Source organism: Papio anubis, chromosome 8, assembly GCF_008728515.1.
Source record: "Papio anubis isolate 15944 chromosome 8, Panubis1.0, whole genome shotgun sequence".
In the NCBI taxonomy this organism is placed as follows: domain Eukaryota; kingdom Metazoa; phylum Chordata; class Mammalia; order Primates; family Cercopithecidae; genus Papio; species Papio anubis.
The window spans coordinates 138,923,835-138,942,978 of NC_044983.1; the positions used below are offsets into that span (position 1 = coordinate 138,923,835).

General features: G+C 47.1%; 1 protein-coding gene across 3 annotated transcripts in view; it reads left to right on the top strand.

Annotated features, from left to right (window-relative positions):
- The window catches only part of IQANK1 (IQ motif and ankyrin repeat containing 1), a 64,346-nt gene extending 45,392 nt beyond the window's left edge, over positions 1 to 18,954 (top strand). For 2 of the 3 annotated variants that reach the window (XM_031669821.1, XM_021942744.2), the window contains exons 8-13: positions 17,047 to 17,186; positions 17,446 to 17,500; positions 17,705 to 17,797; positions 18,034 to 18,142; positions 18,244 to 18,544; positions 18,620 to 18,954. In XM_031669821.1, the coding sequence (XP_031525681.1) occupies positions 17,047 to 17,186; positions 17,446 to 17,500; positions 17,705 to 17,797; positions 18,034 to 18,142; positions 18,244 to 18,544; positions 18,620 to 18,923 (1,002 nt within the window). In that variant the 3' untranslated portion in view covers positions 18,924 to 18,954. The remainder of the gene's footprint in view (positions 1 to 17,046; positions 17,187 to 17,445; positions 17,501 to 17,704; positions 17,798 to 18,033; positions 18,143 to 18,243; positions 18,545 to 18,619) is intronic. The other variant, XM_031669822.1, reaches the window with a different exon arrangement.
- The last annotated feature ends 190 nt before the right edge of the window (positions 18,955 to 19,144 follow it).

Sequence of the window (19,144 nt, forward strand, 5' to 3'; positions counted from 1 at the left end):
ATGGTGAAACCCTGTCTCTACTAAAAATACAAAAATTAGCTGGGTGTGGTGGTACGCACCTGTAATCCCAGCTACTTAGGAGGCTGAGGAAGAAGTGCTTGAACTTGGGAGATGGAGATTGCAGTGAACCGAGATCACACCACTGCGCTTCAGCCTGGGCGACAGAGTGAGACTCTGCCTCAAAAAAAAAAAAAAAAAAAAAAAAATATAAAAAAAAAATAAAAAAAAAACAAACAAAAAAAAAAAAAGCTGTATTACACACACACACACACTCATATACTTTTAGAGATGAAAACTGCAATGTCTGAGATGAAAACTACATTGATACACCAGATGGGATTAATGGAAGATGCAGATTAGACACTGAAGAAAATTAGTTAATCTGAAGATATAGCAATAGAAACTATCCAAAATGAAACACAAAGAGAAAAAGAAGGTTGAAAAAAATTGAGCAGGGCTGGGCGCGGTGTCTTACGCCTGTAATCCCAGCACTTTGGAAGGCCGAGACGGGCGGATCACGAGGTCAGGAGATCGAGACCATCCTGGCTAACATGGTGAAACCCCATCTCCACTGAAAATAGAAAAAATTAGCCAGGCGTGGTGGTGGGCGCCTGTAGTCCAGCTACTTAGGAGGCTGAGGCAGGAGAATGGCGTGAACCTGGGAGGCAGAGCTTGCAGTGAGCCACGATTGTGCCACTGCACTCCAGCCTGGGCAACAGAGCGACACTCTGTCTAAAAAAAAAAAAAAGAGAAAAAAATTGAGCAAAAACGTCTGTTTCCAAGATGGAGTAACAGGAACCTGATTTATCCTCTCACTTCAAACAAGAACAAATTCAAGACAGAATATAGGAAGTAAAGGTTTCCAAGACATTGGACATCAGGCAACAAATCAGAAAGAGATCTCCAGGAGGCTGAAAATAAGTGAAGTGAGCCATAAGATTGTCCCAGTTTACCACCTTAAGAGAAATTTCAGGGTGTAGTATAGGAAGGGGGAACCCAGACAGAGCCAGGCATATTCTGTGAATTAAGGAGACAAGAGTTCAGAATTCAAGGATACTGAGGCAGCAGGAGATCACCAGTGCTAGAGGGAAGAGAGCTGAAGAAAGAACCCTAGAGACGTGGACACGATCCCCGTTGGTCATTCATTGGATCTCCTGTGGTCATTAGTTGTAGCTAATAAGGCATATTATTAGGCAAATATAAGGAATATTTAATGGCTCCTATACGTGAGGAGACTGCTCAAGGTGACTTCTGAGAAGCGTGAAGGAAGCAGTGCCTACTCCCGTCAGCCAGAGTGAGAAATCCATGATTCACAGGGCACTAGGTGGAGTTCTCAGAAGGAGCTTGGCTCAGTGGTGAGGGAAAATTATTCCTAGAATAAACGCTGCTCTGGTCCAGCCTAATCAATTACAAAGCAAGACCCAAAGGATGAAACACCCCAAGCAACTGAACTGTATCCCAGAATAAAATTCAAGAAGACTTATATATAAAAAAAAAAACAAAACAGCTCCTAACAAGGCAAAATGCATAATGTGTGGCATTCAACCAGAGATTACCAAGCATGCAAAGAGGTGGAAAAATATGACCTATAATGAGAAAAGTCAACCAATCAAGAGACACCCAGAACTGACGCAAATGTGAGAATTAGCAGACGTTAAAACAGATATTATAACTGTATTTCAGATCTTCAAACAACTACAGACATGGAGGACATGAAGACTCAAACTGAAATTCTAGAGATAAAGCTATACTGTCTGAAATAAAAAGCTCCCTGGATGGGATTGATGTCAGAATAGATGCTGTGGAAATAGTTATTAGTGAATATAACACAGTAATAGAAACTACCCAAAATTAAAGCGCACAGAGCAGAAATCCCCCAAATGAAAAGAGCATTAATGAGCTGTAGGACAGTTTTTATTAAAAGTTTTTATTTTATGGATTTAAGGGACATCAGTGCAATTTTGTTTGTTTGTTTTGATTTTCTTTTCTTTTTTTTTTTTTTTTGCAGCCAGAATTTCACCCTGTCACCCAAGCTGGAGTGCAGTGGCGCAATGTTGGCTCACTACAACTTCCGCCTCCCGGGTATGAGAAACAAACTTACGAATTTAAACCCAAGAATGGGCTTAAAGACCTGGAGAACAGGCCAGGCGCGGTGGCTCAAGCCTGTAATCCCAGCACTTTGGGAGGCCGAGATGGGCGGATCACGAGGTCAGGAGATCGAGACCATCCTGGCTAACACGGTGAAACCCCGTCTCTACTAAAAATACAAAAAACTAGCCGGGCGTGGTGGCGGGCGCCTATAGTCCGTTTCAAAAACAAAACAAAACAAACAAAGACCTGGAGAACAGTGAAAGTGAGACTTTTAATGATAGTTTTGAAAGATGGGGTGTTTGATGAGCAGGCACACTTAGCACAGTTTTTTTTTTTTTTTTTTTTTTTTGAGACGGAGTCTGGCTCTGTAGCCCAGGCTAGAGTGCAGTGGCCGGATCTCAGCTCACTGCAAGCTCCGCCTCCCGGGTTCACGCCATTCTCCGGCCTCAGCCTCCCGAGTAGCTGGGGCTACAGGCGCCCGCCACCTCGCCCGGCTAGTTTTTTGTATTTCTTAGTAGAGACGGGGTTTCACCGTGTTAGCCAGGATGGTCTCGATCTCCTGACCTCGTGATCCACCCGTCTCGGCCTCCCAAAGTGCTGGGATTACAGGCTTGAGCCACCGCGCCCGGCCTTAGCACAGTTTTAACAAGCTCTTTGTTGAATTAATAAACTAACCCCCATGTTTCCCCTTAAAAAGAAAAAAAGTAAAAGCATAGTAGAGACCTCACCCGATGCAAGGCCCTGGGACCCCCTAACACGCTCCCCCCGCCATACATCTCACAAAGTAGAGGATAGGGAGACCAGGGGGCAATAGGAAGGCCAGAGGAGGAGGAATCTGGGGGTCATGATGGAGCTAAACCCAGTGCTCCCTTAAGTCCTTATCCAACTTGAGGAAAAAAATAAAATAAAACAATGGAAGAAGCACATGAAAAATTTCCCTATTCCTTCCAAACTAAATGGCTAATGTGTACCCTCTTGGAAAAGTCCCTGTGAGGCGGGCAAGTTGGATTTGGGACTGTGCCTCTATCAAGCACTGAGGTTAGGAATTTTAAACAGAAAATGACCCCACTCTTGAAAAACCCCTTCAGTTTAGCAAAGCAGCTAAATCAATTTTTAAAACCCAATTTTTATACTTGGGCTAAAGTAATGTCAATCACAAATATTTCTGTTTACTGGGAAAGAGAGGAATAATTAAAGGGCAGCCGTGAAGAAAACCATGCCAAGACACATCAGATACAATTTCTCAAAGCCAGTAAGAAGGAGAAAACCTTAAAAGTGGCCAGAGGAAACAAGATAAAAGTCACAGCAATTTTTTTTTTTTTTTTTTTTTTTTTTGACACAGAGTCTTGCGCTGTCGCCCAGGCTGGGGTGCAGTGGTGCAATCTCGGCTCACTGCAACTTCCACCTCCCGGGTTCAAGTGCTTCTTGTGCCTCCACCTCCCGAGTAGCTGGAATTACGGATGCCCACCACCGTGCCTGACTAATTTTTTGTATTTTTGTAGAGACGGGGTTTCACCATATTGCCCAGGCTGGTTTTGAACTCCTGAGCTCAGGTATCCACCCACTTCAGCCTCCCAAAACAGCAAACTACTTATTGGAAACTGCCAATAAGGGTCAGTGGAGTGATGCATGGGGAGCCCCACAGGAAAGGCCTGGCGGCCCTGTCATCCTGGAGTTCTGGGTCCAGTGGAAACAGCGTTCAAAAATGAAGGCAAAATCAAGAGTTTCGGACATACAAGAGTTGAAAGAATTCATCACCAGCAGACTCACACTATAAGAAATGTTAATGAAAGTCCTCCTGGTGGAAGAAAAGGGGCACGAGATGGCAATATGGCTCTGCCCAAAGGCATGAGACACCAGGAAGGGAACCCCACAGAAATGCGGAAGATAGTGTCTTATTTGCATTGACTTAAAATATAGTCGAAGAAACAAAAATAATGGTGGGCCAGGAGTAGTGACTCATGCCTGGAATTCCAGGACTTTAGAAGGCCAAGTTGGGAGGATCGCTTGAGCTCAGGAGTTGGAGACCAGCCTGGCAACATAATGAGACCCCCTCTCTGAAAAAAAAAAAAAAAAAAAAAAATTAGCCAGGCATGGTGGCATGTGCCTGTGGTCCCAGCTACTTGGGAAACTGAAGAGGAAGGATCACTTGAACCCAGGAGATGGAGGCTGCAGTGAGACGTGATTGTGCCACTGTCCTCCAGCCTGGGCAACAGAGCAAGACCCTATATGAGACATATATATATATATATATATATGATGATAATTGGCTGGGCACAGTGGCTCACACCTGTAATCCTAGCACTTTGGGAAGCTGAGGTGGGTAGGTCACCTGAGGTCAGGAGTTTGAGACCAGCCTGGCTAACATGGCAAAACCCTGTCTCTACTAAAAATACAAAAATTAGCCGGGCATGGTGGCGGCGCCTGTGGTCCCAGGTGCTCAGGGGGTTGAGGCAGGAGAATTGCTTGAATCAGGGAGGCGGAGGCTGCAGTGAGCTGAGCTGAGATCACACCACTGCACTCCAGCCTGGGCGACAGAACGAGACTCCGTCTCAAAAACACAAAACAAAACAAAAAACACCAAAAAAAAAAAATCCCAAAATATACCAGAAAGGCTGGGAGGGGTAAATAGAAAGTGTATTGTCTCAAGGTTCTTATATGTGCAATGGTTTAATATCTTCAGAAATAGTGTGTGGGCACAGTGCCTCAAGCCTGTAATCCCAGCACTTTGGGAGGCCGGCAGTGAGATCGCGAGGTCAAGTGGGAAAGCCATCCTGGCTAACCCGGTCCAAATCCTGTCTACTAAAAAATACAGGCCGGTAGCGGCGGCTCAAGCCTGTAATCCCAGCACTTTGGGAGGCGAGGCGGGCGGATCAGGTCGGGAGATCGAGACCATCTGGCTAACCCTGGTAAACCCGTCTCTACTAAAAATACAAAAAAAAGCAGCAGTGGTGGGGCGAGCCTGTAGTCCCAGCTGCTCGGGAGGCTGAGGCAGGAGAATGGCAGGAACCTGGGAGGCAGAGCTTGCAGTGAGCTGAGATCTGGCCACTGCACTCCAGCCTGGGTGACAGAGCAAGACTCTGTCTCAAAAAACAAACAAACAAAAAAAGAAAGTAGGTGTGACAATTTAGAGGCAAGTATACTCTAAAGCCTAAAGCAATACTACAATATCAAAAGAGCTAGACTAATAAGCCAACAAAGAGGAGATAAAATGGGAATTCTTAAAAAATATTTATAGGCGAGGTAGCGTGGCTCAAGCCTGTAATCCCAGCTGGGAGGCCGAGGCAGATTGGATCCGCGAGGTCAGGAGATGGGCCATCCTGGCTAACGGTGGCCCGTCTCTACTAAAATAAAAACTAGCCAGGCCCGAGGCGCCTGTAGTCCAGCCTCAGGAGGCTGAGGCTGGAGAATGGCGTGAACCGAGTGAGCTTGCAGTGACTGAGATCCGGCCACTGCACTCCAGCCTGGGCGAACTCCGTCTCAAAAAGCATTACCAAAGAAGTCGAAAAGGAAAAGGAAAAACGCAGGACCAGTGAGGCTCAGTATGAATAGGTAGATTTTAACTCCACCATATCAATAATCTCATTACATGTGGACGTTCTAAACACCCCAATTAAAAGATAGATTGTCACCGGGCGCAGTGGCTCACACCTGTAATCCCAGCAGTTTGGGAGGCCAAGGTGGGTGGATTGCTTGAGCTCAGGAGTTGGAGACCAGCCTGGGCAACACGATGAAACCCTATCTCTACTAAAATACAAAAAATTAGCCAGGTGTGGTAGTGGGCGCCTGTAATCCCAGCTACTTGGGAGGCTGAGGCAGAAGAATCACTTGAACCCGAGAGGCGGAAGTTGCAGTGAGCCGAGATCGCACCACTGCACTCCAGCCAGGGCGACAGTGAGACTCCGTCTCAAAAAACAAACAAACAAGATGGATTGTCACTTTGGATAAAAAAAAAACAATGTAGCTAACTATGTTCTACCTATAAGAAACAAACTTTAAATGTAAAAGCACAAATAGGTGAAAATTAAAATGATAAAAGCAAATATGCCAAGATAACACTAAACAGAATGCTGAAGTAACTATATTAACATCAAGTAGATTTCAGAAAAAAGTATGTTACTAAGGATAAAAGAGTCATTTAATAATGACAAATGTAGGAATTCATCACGAGGACATAAAAATCCTAAATGTTTATGCAGCTACTAACAGAGTTTCGAAATGCATGAAGCAAAAACTGTGAGAACTACAAGGAGAAATAAAGAGATCCACAACGGTAGTAGGCGATTCTGCCATCTCTGTCTCTCAATAATTGATGAGACAAGTACACAGAATATCAGCGATGATACAGAAGAACTGAACCACGCAGTCCATCGCCATCGCTCCATCATCCATCGATCATTGTTTCCATACATTCACCCACTTCATCCTTCTCACCCCAGTGTTGGTTTGCTCTTTCGTCAATTCGTAATTATCTTACTAACTTATGAGTCATTTATTTATTTATTTAGAGATGGAGTCTTGCTCTGTCACCCAGGCTGGAGGGCAGCAACACAGTCACACTGCAAGCTCTGCCTCCCGGGTTTATGTGGTTCTCCTGCCTCGGTCTCCAGAGTAGCTGGGACTACAGGCATGCGCCACCATGCCCAGCTAATTTGTTTTTTTGCATGTCAAGTAGAGATGGGGTTTTTGCCATGTTGGCCAGCTGGTTTCGAACTCCTGACCTCAGGTGGGCTGCCTGCCTCGGCCGCCCAAAGTGCTGGGACTACAGGTGTGAGCCACCATGCCCAGCCATGAGTCATTTATTTATAAACTTATAAATAAATGTATAAACTTATAAAGTTTTGAACTTATAAACTATCCACTCATTAATGTGCCCATTCCACCCTTACACCATGTTTAAATAATTACTCATTTATCTACTATTCATTCAGGCATCCATTCATCCATTCATATACACATTCATGCTGTTTACTTGACAGAAAATTATGAGAAAGCAAAGGAAGGACTGTGTCTCGCTCACCCCGTGATCGTATGCCCCAAGGAAGGACTGTGTCTCGCTCACCGCGTAATCGTATGCCCCAAGGAAGGACTGTGTCTTGCTCACCCCATAATCGTGTGCCCCAAGGAAGGACTGTGTCTCGCTCACCCCGTGATCATATGCCCCAATGCCATGTATATTGGTTGACCATGATAGGCACTGAAACATTTTGTTCAACAATGAATTCATCCATTTCATCCATCAATTTATCCATCCAGTTGCTCAACTAACCATTTGCTTATCTCATTTACCCATTATTTACACTCATTCATCTATTAATTTTTCATGTATCAGTTCATCATTTAATCAGTTCAATTAATCTAATCTTCATTCTCTTATAGTTTAACTCATTATTTACTCATCCATTCATCATTTATTGCCTATTCATTAAGACACTCATAAGTTCACTCGTTATATTATCCTTTTATTTTCTCTCTTCATTCATCTTCCATCTACTCCAGTTCTTCCACTTACAGACAAACTTTGGCAAGTTCTGAAAGTTATTTGAATCTCAGTTTCCATATATTCAGAAATGGGACTAATAACAGCTTTTTGAAGATTCATGAGGTAATGAATGAAATTCCTTGGCACAATTCCGGGCACAGAGTCGGTTCTCAAGAAATGGTAGCTATTATTATTTTAAATGAGTATTCACAATTTCTTTTAAGTTACAAAATCATCGCCTCATTTATATGTCTGTCCACTCTTCCATCCGATTTCTTTAGTTATCCATTCATCCCTTCTCTCATTTTAGCCACTCCTTGATTTTATACATCTTTGGACTTTCCTTTTTAATTACAAATGACATACAGAATATTGCACAAATCAAACTTGTAGCTCAATTATTTACCACAAAGGAAATATGTAGTAACTACCTGACTGAAGAAATAAAATATTGCCAGAACACCACACCTCTCCCCAGAAAATAATATCCTGAATTTTATAGTGCTTGCTTCCTTTTTTTCAAGTTATAAAACTTTACTGAAATATGTATGAAGTCTCCAGTTTAATCCTCTCAACAAACCTGATTGTAGTATTATTAATATTCCTACATTCTATAAAAGACTTTATTATATACAAAGAAACTTAAGCACAGAGATGTTAAGTAATCTTTTTTTAACTTTTATTTTAGGTTCGGGGGTACATGTGAAGGTTTGTTATGTAGGTGAAATAGTCATGGGGATTTGTCGTACAGATTATTTCCTCACCCAGGAACTAAGCCCAGTACCCAAGTCTTCTGCTTCTCTCCCTCCTCCCACCATCCACCCTCAGGGAGACCCTAGTATCTGTTGTTTCCTTCTTTGTGTTCAAAAGTTCTCATCCTTTAGCTCCCATTTACAAGTGAGAACATGTGGTGTTTGGTTTTCTGTTCCTGCGATAGTTTGCTGAGGATAATGGCCTCCAGCTCCATCCATGTTCCTGCATGGATCTCATTTTTTTATGGCTGCATAGTATTCCATGGTGTGCATGTACCACCTTTTCTTCATCCAGTCTGGCACTGGTGGGCATTTAGGTTGAGTCCATGTCTTTGCTATTGTGAGTAGCGCTGCAATGAACATTCACATGCATGTGTCTTTACGGTACACTGATGTATATTCCTCTGGGTATATACCCAGTAACGAGATTGTTGGGTCGAATGGTAGTTCTGCTTTTAGGTCTTTGAGGAATTGCCATACTGCTTTCCACAGTGACTGAATTAATTTACACTCCCACCAACAGTGTGTGTGTGTTCCCTTTTCTCCGCAACCTCACTAGCATCTGTTATTTTTTAACTTTTTATAGTAGCCATTCTGGCTGGTGTGAGATGGTATCCTCATTGTGGTTTTGATTTGCATTTCTCTAATGATCGGTGATATTGAGCTTTTTCCATATGCTTGCTGGCCACATGCATGTCTTATTTTGAAAAGCATCTGTTCATTTTCTTTGTTCACTTTTTAATGAAGTTTTATCTTGTAAGTTTGTATAAGATCCTTATAAATGCTGGATGTTAGACTTTTGTCAGATGCATAATTTGCAGATACGCTCTTCCATTCTGTAGGTGGTCTGTTTACTAATAGTTTCTTTTGCTATGCAGAAGCTCTTATGTTTAATTAGATCCCACTTGTCAACTTTTGCTTTTGTTGGGAATGCTTTTGGTGTCTTTGTCATGAAATCTTTACCCATTCTTATGTCCAGGATGGTATTGCCTCGGTTGTCTACCTAGGGTTTTTATAGTTTTGGGTTTTACATTTAAGTCTTTAATCCATCTTGAGTTGGTTTTTATGTATGGTGTAAGAAAGGGGTCGAGCTTCAATCTTCTGCATATGGATAGCCAGTTATTCCAGCAGAGTTTATTGAATATGGAGTCTTATCCCCATTGCTTGTTTTTATCATCTTTGTTGAGGATCAGGTGGTTGTAGGTAAGCATCCTTGTTTCTGGGCTCTCTATTCTGTTCCATTGGTCTATGTGCCTGTTTTGCACCAGTACCATACTGTTTTGGTTACTGTAGCCCTATAGTATAGTTTGAAGCTAGGTAATGCAATGCCTCCAGCGTTGTTCTGCTTAGGACTGCCTTGGCTATTTGGGCTCTTTTTTAGTTCCATATGAATTTTAAAATAATATTTTCTAGTTCTGTGAATAATATGCTTGGTGTAATAGTTTGATAGGAATAGTGTTGAATCTGTAAATTGCTTTGGGCAATATGACCATTTTAATGATATTGATTCTTCCTATCCATGAGCATGGGATGTTTTTCCGTTTGTCTCTTTTCTGATTTCTTTGAGCAGTGTTTTGTAATTCTCATTGTAGAGATCTTTCACCTCCCTGGTTAGCTGTATTCCTAGGTATTTTATTCTTTTTGTGGCAATTGTGAATGGGATTGCCTTTCTGATTTGGCATTTGGCTTGGCTGTTGCTGGTGTATAGGGATGCTAGTCATTTTTGTACATTTATTTTGTATCCTGAAACTTTTCTGAAGTTGTTTAGCAGCTGAAGGAGCTTTTGGGCTGAGACTATGGGGTTTTCCAGATATAGAATCATGTTGTCTGCAAAAAGAAACAGTTTGACGTCCTCTCATTCTATTTGAATGCCTTTTCTTTCTTTCTCTTGCCTGATTGCTCTGGCTAGGACTTCCAATACTATGTTGAATAGGAGTGGTAGGAGAGAGCATCCTTATCTTGTGCCAGTTTTCAAGGGGAATGCTTCCAGCTTTTGCCCATTCAGTATAATGTTGACTGTGGGTTTGTCAGTGCTTACTTTCTTGCTTTTCTTTTTTTCTTTTTCTTGTTTTTTGAGATGGAGTTTTGCTCTTGTTGCCCAGGCTCTGGAGTGCAATAGTGTGATCTTGGCTCACTGCAACCTCCACCTCCTGGGTTCAAGCAATTCTCCTGCCTCAGCCTCCTGAGTAGCTGGGATTACAGGCACGTGCCACCACGCCTGGCTAATTTTGTATTTTTGGTAGAGACAGGGTTTCTTCATGTTGGATAGGCTGGTCTTGAACTCCCGACCTCAGGTCATCTGCCCACCTTGGCCTCCCAAAGTGCTGGGATTACAGACGGGAACCACTGTGCCCGGCCTCTTGCTTTTCTTTATCTGTTCTATTCTTTATTACATCATTAAATCATCCCTCATTTATTCATTCATTTTGTCATCCACTTACTGATTCATCCATTCATTCCTAAATGAGTGCCTGAATAATATAGCTTTAGGCTGGGCACGGTGGCTCATGCCTATAATCCCAGCACTTTGGGAGGCCGAGGCGGGTGGATCACGAGGTCAGGAGATTGAGACCATCCTGGCTAACACTGTGAAACCCCGTCTCTACTAAACACACACACACACACACACACACACAAATTAGCCAGGTGTGGTGGTGGGCGCCTGTAGTCCCAGCTACTCAGAAGTTTGAGGCAGGAGAATGGCATGAACCCAGGAGGCAGAGCTTGCAGTGAGCAGAGATCGCACCACTGCACTCCAGCCTGGGCAACAGAGCGAGACTCTGTCTCAAAAATAAATGAATAAATAAAAATAATATATCTTTGTTTCACTGTGTTTGAGCTTTATGTAAATGAATTTATATGGCAGCTGATCTTTGGTATCTGGCTTCTTCTATCACAGGCTATATTTGTGAGATTCAGTCTTGTTGCCTGTAGCTATAGTTCATTCACTTTGTTATGGAGACTTTAATTATATAAATGTCTGCAACATATTTATCCATTTTACTGCTGATAAACGTTCAGTTTGTTTCCAGGCTTTGATTATAATGATGCTGCTATGAACATTCTTGTATGTGTCTCTTGGTACACATGTGCACAGTTTTCCAAAACGGTTGTACCCGTTTATCTGCTCCCACTGAGGATATGTTACAGTCCCACTGCCCCATACTCTCACAGACATTGTGATTGCCAGTGTTTTTTAATACAGACTCATGGTGGATGTGTCGTGGTGTCTCACTGCAGTTTTACCTTGCATTTCCCTGCCAATTAATGAAGGTGAGAACTCTTATGCATATTAGCCAGTTAGCTATCGTTTTTATAGTAGTACCTATTAGCATTAGCGAACATTTTTCTCTGGGTTGCCTGATTTATTTTTCTTATTGCTCTGTGGACCTAATATTTATATATTTTAGATCAAACTCCTTATCAATTATATGTTATAGGTGTCTTCTGTCTTACTTGCCTTTTCACTTTCTTAATGTTATAATTTAATGGAAAATTTTGTTTTACTGTAGTAAATTTTATCATTCTTTTCCTTTATGGTTGGTGCTTTTCATGTCAGTTTAAGAACTCTCTCCATTCTCCCGAGGACATAAAGGTATTTTCTTGTGCAGTCTTCTACATCTTTCACATTTAAAGCCATCATCCACTCGAATAGATTTTTGTACGTTGTTTTGGTCCGTCTTGTGAAAGGTCATGTTCAAGCTTGTTTATGTCTCATATGGATGCATAATTGTCCTGAGAGCACGCACAGTCTTTGTGAAAGACTGCCCTCCTCACTCTACACCATCACCTGTGCCCTAAGTCAAGTGTCTATATACTTATAGCTCTGTTCAGGGATTGCTGTTCTGTTTCATAGGTCTATTGATCTATCCTGTGTCAATACCCATGTCTTGACTACAGCAGCTTCATAACAAGTCTTGTACCAGATAAAAGCAAGTCTTCCCACCTTGTTTTTCTTCATGAGTGAGTTTTGGAAAGTTCTCAGTCATTACCTCTGTTTCTGCCCTTAATCTCAATCTCCAAATATACAGATGGTAGATCTCACCATAGCCTCTACATTTCTGTATCAACCAGGATAGACTAGGATGTTGATATGGTTTGGATCTATGTCCCCACCCAAATCTCATGTCGAATTGTAATCCTCAGTGTTGGAGGAGGGGCCTGGGGGGGAGGTGTTTGGATCATGGAGGCTGATTTCCCCATGGTCTTCTCATGATAGTGAGTTCTCATGAGATCTGGTTGTTTAGAAGTGTGTAGCGCCTCCCTCTTCCTCCTTCTCTAGTCATGTAAAATGTGCCTGCTTCCCGTTGGCCTTCTGCCATGAATGTAAGTTTCCTGAGGTCTCCCTAACCACACTTCCTGTACAGCCTGCAGAACCATGAGTCAATTAAACCTCTTTTCTTTATAAATTACCCAGTCTCAGGTAGTTCTTTTTTGGCCATGTGAGAATGGACTAATACAGATGTGCTGTGGAACATGCAGTCTCCAAATCTCAATGGCATAAAACAAAATGAGTTTATTTTTTACTTATGCTACATGTCCATTGAGGGTTAACAGGGGGCTTCTGCTAATTGTAGTCTTTCAGGGACCCAGGCTGACACAGCAACCACCATCTTGAATATTGCTGGTCAGTATACCAGAGGGAAAGAGCTGAGGAGGGTCTAGCACAAACACTTCTACTTATAGCTCATTGGTCAGATCTAGTCATTTGGCTCCACTGAAACCACAAATTGGTCAGGAAGTTTAATCCTATCCTATGTCTAGAAGGTGGAGGGATGGACATGTTTGATGATCAGCACTAATAACTACCACAGTTTTTTACCCTTTTCTATATTTTCCATCCTTTTGTTTGAGTTTATTCTGGATATTTTCTTGTGACATGTCTTTCAGTTTACTAATTCTTTCTTCAGCTGCATCTAGCTAGTTATTAAATCCATGCACTTTGTTCTTAATTTTGGTTATTTTAATTTTCATGTCTAAAATTTTATTTGGTTCCAGCTCTCTGCTAAAATTCTCAATGTAGTCTCTCTCTTTGAGCACAGTAAATATAGCTGTTTGAAAATCTGTAGCTAACTCTAATATCCTGATCCCTCATGGAGCTATTTCTATCATCTGTAGTTTCTGCAGATTTTTGTTTATATTGTCTTGTATTTTCCTGTGCCTTTTTATTGTATCTTTTTTTTTTTTTTTTTTTTTTGAGACAGAGTCTTCCTCTGTCACCCAGGCTATAGTGCAGTGGCATGATCTCAGCTCACTGCAACCTCTGCCTCTCAGGTTCAAGCAATTCTCATGCCTCAGCCTCCTGAGTAGCTGGGACTACCAGTGTGCAGCACCACATTAGCTCATTTTTGTATTTTCAGTAGAGATGGGGTTTTGCCATGTTGGCTAGGCTGGTCTTGAACTCCTGACCTCAAGTGATCTGCCCATCTCAGCTTCCCAAAGTGCTGAGATTATAGGTGTGAGCTACCAGACCCAGTCTTTTTTACTTTTTATTTTCTTTGAGACAGGGTCTCGCTCTGTCACCCAGGCTGGAGTGCAGTGGTGTGATCACAGTTAACTGCAGCCTTGACCCCCTGGGCTCAAGTGATCCTCCTGCCCCAGCTTCCCAAGTAGCTAAGACTACAGGCTTGAGCCACCACGCCCAGCTATTTCTTTTTTTTCTCTGACACGGAGTCTTGCTCTGTCACCCAGGCTGGAATGCAGTGGCATGATCTCAGCTCACTGCAACCTCTGCCTCCCAGGTTCAAGCAATTCTCCTGCCTCAGCCTCCCAATTAACTGGGATTTATAGGCACGCACCACCACACCTGGCTAATTTTTGTATTTTTAGTAGAGATAGGGTTTCACCATGTTGGCCAGGCTGGTCTCAAACTCCTGACCTTGTGATCTATCTGCCCACCTCGGCCTTCCAAAGTGCTGGGATCCCAGGCGTGAGCTACCGCGCCTGGCCTAATTTTTTTTATTTGTTTGTAGAGACTGGATTTTGCCATGTTGCCCAGGCTGGTCTTGAACTTCTGGGCTCAAGCAATCTGCATGCCTCGGCCTCCCAAAGTGCTGGGATTACAGGCATGAGTCACCTTGCCTGGCCATGTCATATGTTTTATTGGTAGGAATAATTTGAAGCCTAGAAAGGTATTTTTCACTCTTTTTTCACTGAGGATTTAGCTTTTGCCATGTATTGGGGGTACCAAAAGTCTGGAGTCACTTCACCAACTTCAGGGATTAAGAGGATTTGAAGCTAGGCTGAAGTCAACCTTACTCTGAGGTTACTGTCCTTAGGAGCCCAAAGTGAGGATTAAATGTGCATATTCATAAATTCCTCCACTCACCCACCCACATGTTTATATTTGCAAATTTATATTTACAAATGTAGACAGAGTCATTGATAAATGAATGTGCAGAGGAATGTCCATAAATGAATACGTCTCTATAGTCATCTCTCCTATTTATTTAGCCATTTATCTGTCCAAACAATCAGGTGTACGCTAATCTATGAATTAACTCATCCGTTCATTAGCCCAGCCACTGGACCAACTGACAGAAGACCTGAGCTGGGCACTGTTCTAGGTACTTAGGGCACATCCTTGAACAAAACAAAGGATGTTCTGTCACAACTCATAGTGCAGTGGAGATACCAGGCTACCAGAGCGGGCAGGGCTGGGCTGGAATTTTAAGAAAGGTGGCCAAGGTGGGCTTTGCTGAGAAGGTGACGTACAAGGGAAAACTTGGAGGGGAGGGAATGAGGGCTGTGAACGTCTGAGGAGCTTCCAGACAGGAAGACTGGCCAGTGTAAGATCCTGGGGGACAAGGAAGGAGCCCCTCTGGCTGCCGGGGAATGAGGCACAGAGGCTGGAGATTTGGGGGCTGATGGAGGAAGACAGGACCAGGAGAGGGCAGCAGCACGCAGTGAGCATTATTCTGGCCGCACTTGGACAGGTTTTCACAGAGAGCTTGGCACCTACAGGAAACTGCTCAGAAGCAGGACAGGGCACCAGAGAGTTCCAGAAGGCAGCCCAGCCTGAAGGTTTTTGTAGCCCCAGGGTTTGTCTCACCCACCACTGGCAGATGCGGGTTCAGTTTTGCAGGGTATGCAAAGAAGCAGGGTCTAAATGTCTAGAAATATGCATATTTGGGCTCTATTTAAAGCAAACGTCTGTGTAAAATTTTGATTTTGGCCCTGGTGGGCTTTGAACTTTTGGTCCCAGCTACTGGGAAGCAGAGAGCACAGGGCCAGTCCTCAGGCTGTTGTCAGCCTGTGGATCCATCAGGTGGCCGTGGAGGTGAGTTTGCCACCTGTCTGCATGTCCCTGGCCCCCCGCAGACCTGCAGGCCCCCTATACTGCCCCTTCTCTCCATCTCTGCTCCCTGCATCTGTAGACAAATGCTTAAGTCGGCACCAGCTCGGCCAGGATGGTGGTTACCCGAGGCCACGCCGCGCCACCGCTTCTCTCGTTCTTGTCTGCTCTGTCCCCCTCCCTCCCACACTTTCTGCCCACATTCAGTCTCCCTGGCTGCACTTGTCTGTGGCCAGTCTCCCTGGAAGAGCTACAGGGAACTCATCCTTCCCCACCCCTTTCCCCTCATCCTGGCTTCATCCTTCCCATGCCATGAACCCCTTGCTCTATGGGAACGCCGGCCGCTCACCTGCACACCCCTAATGCAGTGCCTTCTGCCTGCTCCGTGGCCCGTGTCTGTCCACCTCCACCTGGCCCCGTTGCCAGGCCTGCCACACCCTCTTGGTCTGTTCTTGGTTGTGGCACCCACCTTCAGCCACCTGCTCTCCTTCTCCCAGGCCTCTGCTCTCCAGCCAGCAGCTCCTCGGGCCCCAACTGTTTCCCAGGCCTGATTCCGAGTACAAGAGTCTCCCTGCCCCACCTGGCCCTTCTCAGCTACTGCCTTGCCTCCTTCCACTGTCATCCAGCCATTAGGGAGCTGGCCACACTAGACGGCAGGCCCTGGTCACCCTGCCTTCCCAGAGCAGGATGGGGCAAGTGGCATTCACATACGGAAACACCCATGCGCAGCTTCCTGGTCAAGGGTGACGCTGGGACTGGCCCGCCACCAGGCGCACGTGGACCTGCTCTGAGCTCCTGCTCTTCCTGCCTCCTCACTGCGACCCCTCCACGCATCATCCCTGCTCCACAGACAAGGAGGCCCCGGCACAGGACGTCAGGGACTCACCCAGGGCAGCTGGGCTTTGAGCTCGGCTCTCTGCACCCACTCCTTGCTCCTAGAGTGATGGGGACTCAGGAGGGTGAGAGGCAGCGGCAGTCCCAAGGGTTGTGTCCTGCAGGCAGAGATCTACGGGAGACCACAGAGGAGGGAGATCCAGGGTGCATGTCCTGTGGGCCAGCCTCCTACTCAGAAAGCAGCAGTGGCAGCCGAGGCCTCAGGCGTGTACTTGAGTCTGGCAGAGGCAGGAAGCCTGTCCCAGGTCCTGGGGGAGTGAAGGGGAAGGAAGCCTTTGGAAACCCAGCCACAGAAGCAGGTTCCTGCTTGGACTTGGTCAGGAAGCCCAGGAGAATTCCGGGTGGTCTGGGCTTTGGGGACAGCAGTACCACAGTGGCTCATGCTTTGGGGCCCACCATGCACCAGCTGTGAGCACTGAGGCCTTTCTGCACAATGGCACCCTTTCTCCCAAATGGGACAGCAACCGTTCCTCTCCAGGCTGAAAAGACTCAGAACAAGCACCGAGTGTCCGACAAATGTCGTCTGTCACTAGGTGGCCTCGCTGGACACCGTGGCGAGCGTGCTGCACTCGTGGGACCTGAGCCTCACGGAGGCCATGCTCCAGAACATGGAGGCAGAGCAGCAGCGCCGGGCCCAGGAGGCCCAGAGGCACAAGGAGGCTGAGGCCAAGCGGTGTGGCAGGCAGGAGGGGTGTGGGAGGTGCTGGCAAGGGGTGCTGGCGAGGGACGCTGGCAGGGAGCATGGGCAGGGAGCGTGGGCAGGGGGTGCTGGCAAGGGGCGCTGGCAGGGAGCGCAGGCAGGGAGCGTGGGCAGAGAGCGCGGGCAGGGTGTGCTGGTGGGGGGGCTGGTGGCACTGGCAGGGAGTGCGGGCAGGGGGTGCTGGTGGGGGCGCTGGCGGAAGCCTCTGCCCCAGCTCATTCCCGCTCCCTAGCATGACCCTCAAGGTCCAACAGCTGGCCAGGGAGCAGCAGCAGTGTCACAAGGAGGTGAGTGTGTCCTCAGGGAGGAGCCAGAAAAGAAGGGAGAGCAGAGTGGGGAGGAGGGGGAGCCGAGGGAGGGCCAGGAAGCTGGGGGAAGAGCTAGGAGGGGAGGTGCCCTCAGGCCCCTGGGCCAGGAGTGACCTGGTCGGAGGGTACTGGCCGGCCTTGCCAGGGCCAGCCTTGCCAGGACCTGCCCATACACCCACCCAGTTGCAACAGGCATACTGTGAGCTGAGCCGGAGGATCACAGAGCACGACCAGTGTGAGTGGAGGTGCATGGACAAGACCAAGCTCACGCTGCAGGTGGCAGCCCATGGTGGACTTGCTGTGCCCCTGCGCCCTCACCCCCTCTCCTTGTTCCACACCAGCCCAGGCCCTCCTCCCCTGCCAGGCCTGGAGTTTTTCCCTCTTAAACATGGGGAGTCACCAGTCAACAGTGGCCTCCTCGAGGTGGGGTGGGGAGGAGGCTCAGGCAGGTACCCTCTCCAGCCAGAGCGTGGGGCAGGGCGAGCGACTGTCAGTGTGGCCCCCTTCTCCAGGCCATCAAGGACGCAGAGGCCCAGGTGGACAGGCTGCGGCAGGAGGCCCAGAAGGCCGAGGAGGCGCTGGCTATGGCCAGGCTGGAGCTGCGGGAGCAGACGCAGGAGGGTGGGCCTGGCATGGGGCACTGGCTGGGGGCTGGGAGATATGGCCCAGGGCGGGGTCCAGCATTGGGCTTGCCTGTCAGCTGCACTCTGCTACCCCTACAGGGGAGGAAGAGGCGCCCGGGCTGAAGTGCCAGGTCACCGAGCTGCACGACGTGCTGATGAAAGATGTGGGCAACCGCATTCGCGCCGATGGCCGGTCAGTGCTCCGGGCCAGATGTGGGCGATTTGGGGTTTGGACAGACAACAGTGACTCAACGGGTGTCCCCAGGTGGCCTCTTGTCATTGACCCTTCGGGCCAGGCAGCCACCTTCCTGCGCTACCAGGACACCAACTATGTGGACACAGTGAACCCGGAGCACCTGAAGCCGGAGAGGCTGCGGCTGGCTCTCCTGGGGGCTCTGCGGTGAGGCGGGCAGGGTCGGGTACACCCCCCCCCACCTCCCAGCCCCACCCCGGCCTCACCAGCCTCATGGGGCAGGTATGGGAAGCCGCTGGTGTTCGACCTGCGTGAGGTAGACCTGTTCCCAGCCGTGCAGCGGCAGCTGGAGGCGGTGCAGCCTGGCCTGGCGCAGGCACTGCTGAGCCGCGGCCTGCTGGAGCAGGAGAGGTACCTGTCGCTGCTGCGGCCCACGGATGGGCCAGAGTATAGCCCCACGCAGTTCCAGGAGCAGCGCCTGGAGCACTTCCGCCTCTTTTTCGTCACCAAGGTCCAGTGGCCGCCAGCCGAGCAGCTGCAGGTGCTGCTCCCAGTGCGTGTGCAGCTGCCGGGCACAGGCCTCTAGTGCTAGCCCCAATAAAGCGTGTGCCCCAGGGCGCGGTGTGGCATCTGTGCTTTGTGCATGAGGGGCAGCGGCGGTGTGTGAGAGTCCAGGGCCCTGGCTGTCCCGAGCCCCGGCTGGCAGACACAGGTTTGCAGGCACTTGGGGGAGGCCCTGCTGGGGATGGGCAGCCCGCCCGGCCCAACCTGTGCGCAGTGAGGCGCAACGGGAGACGTGGGAGGGAG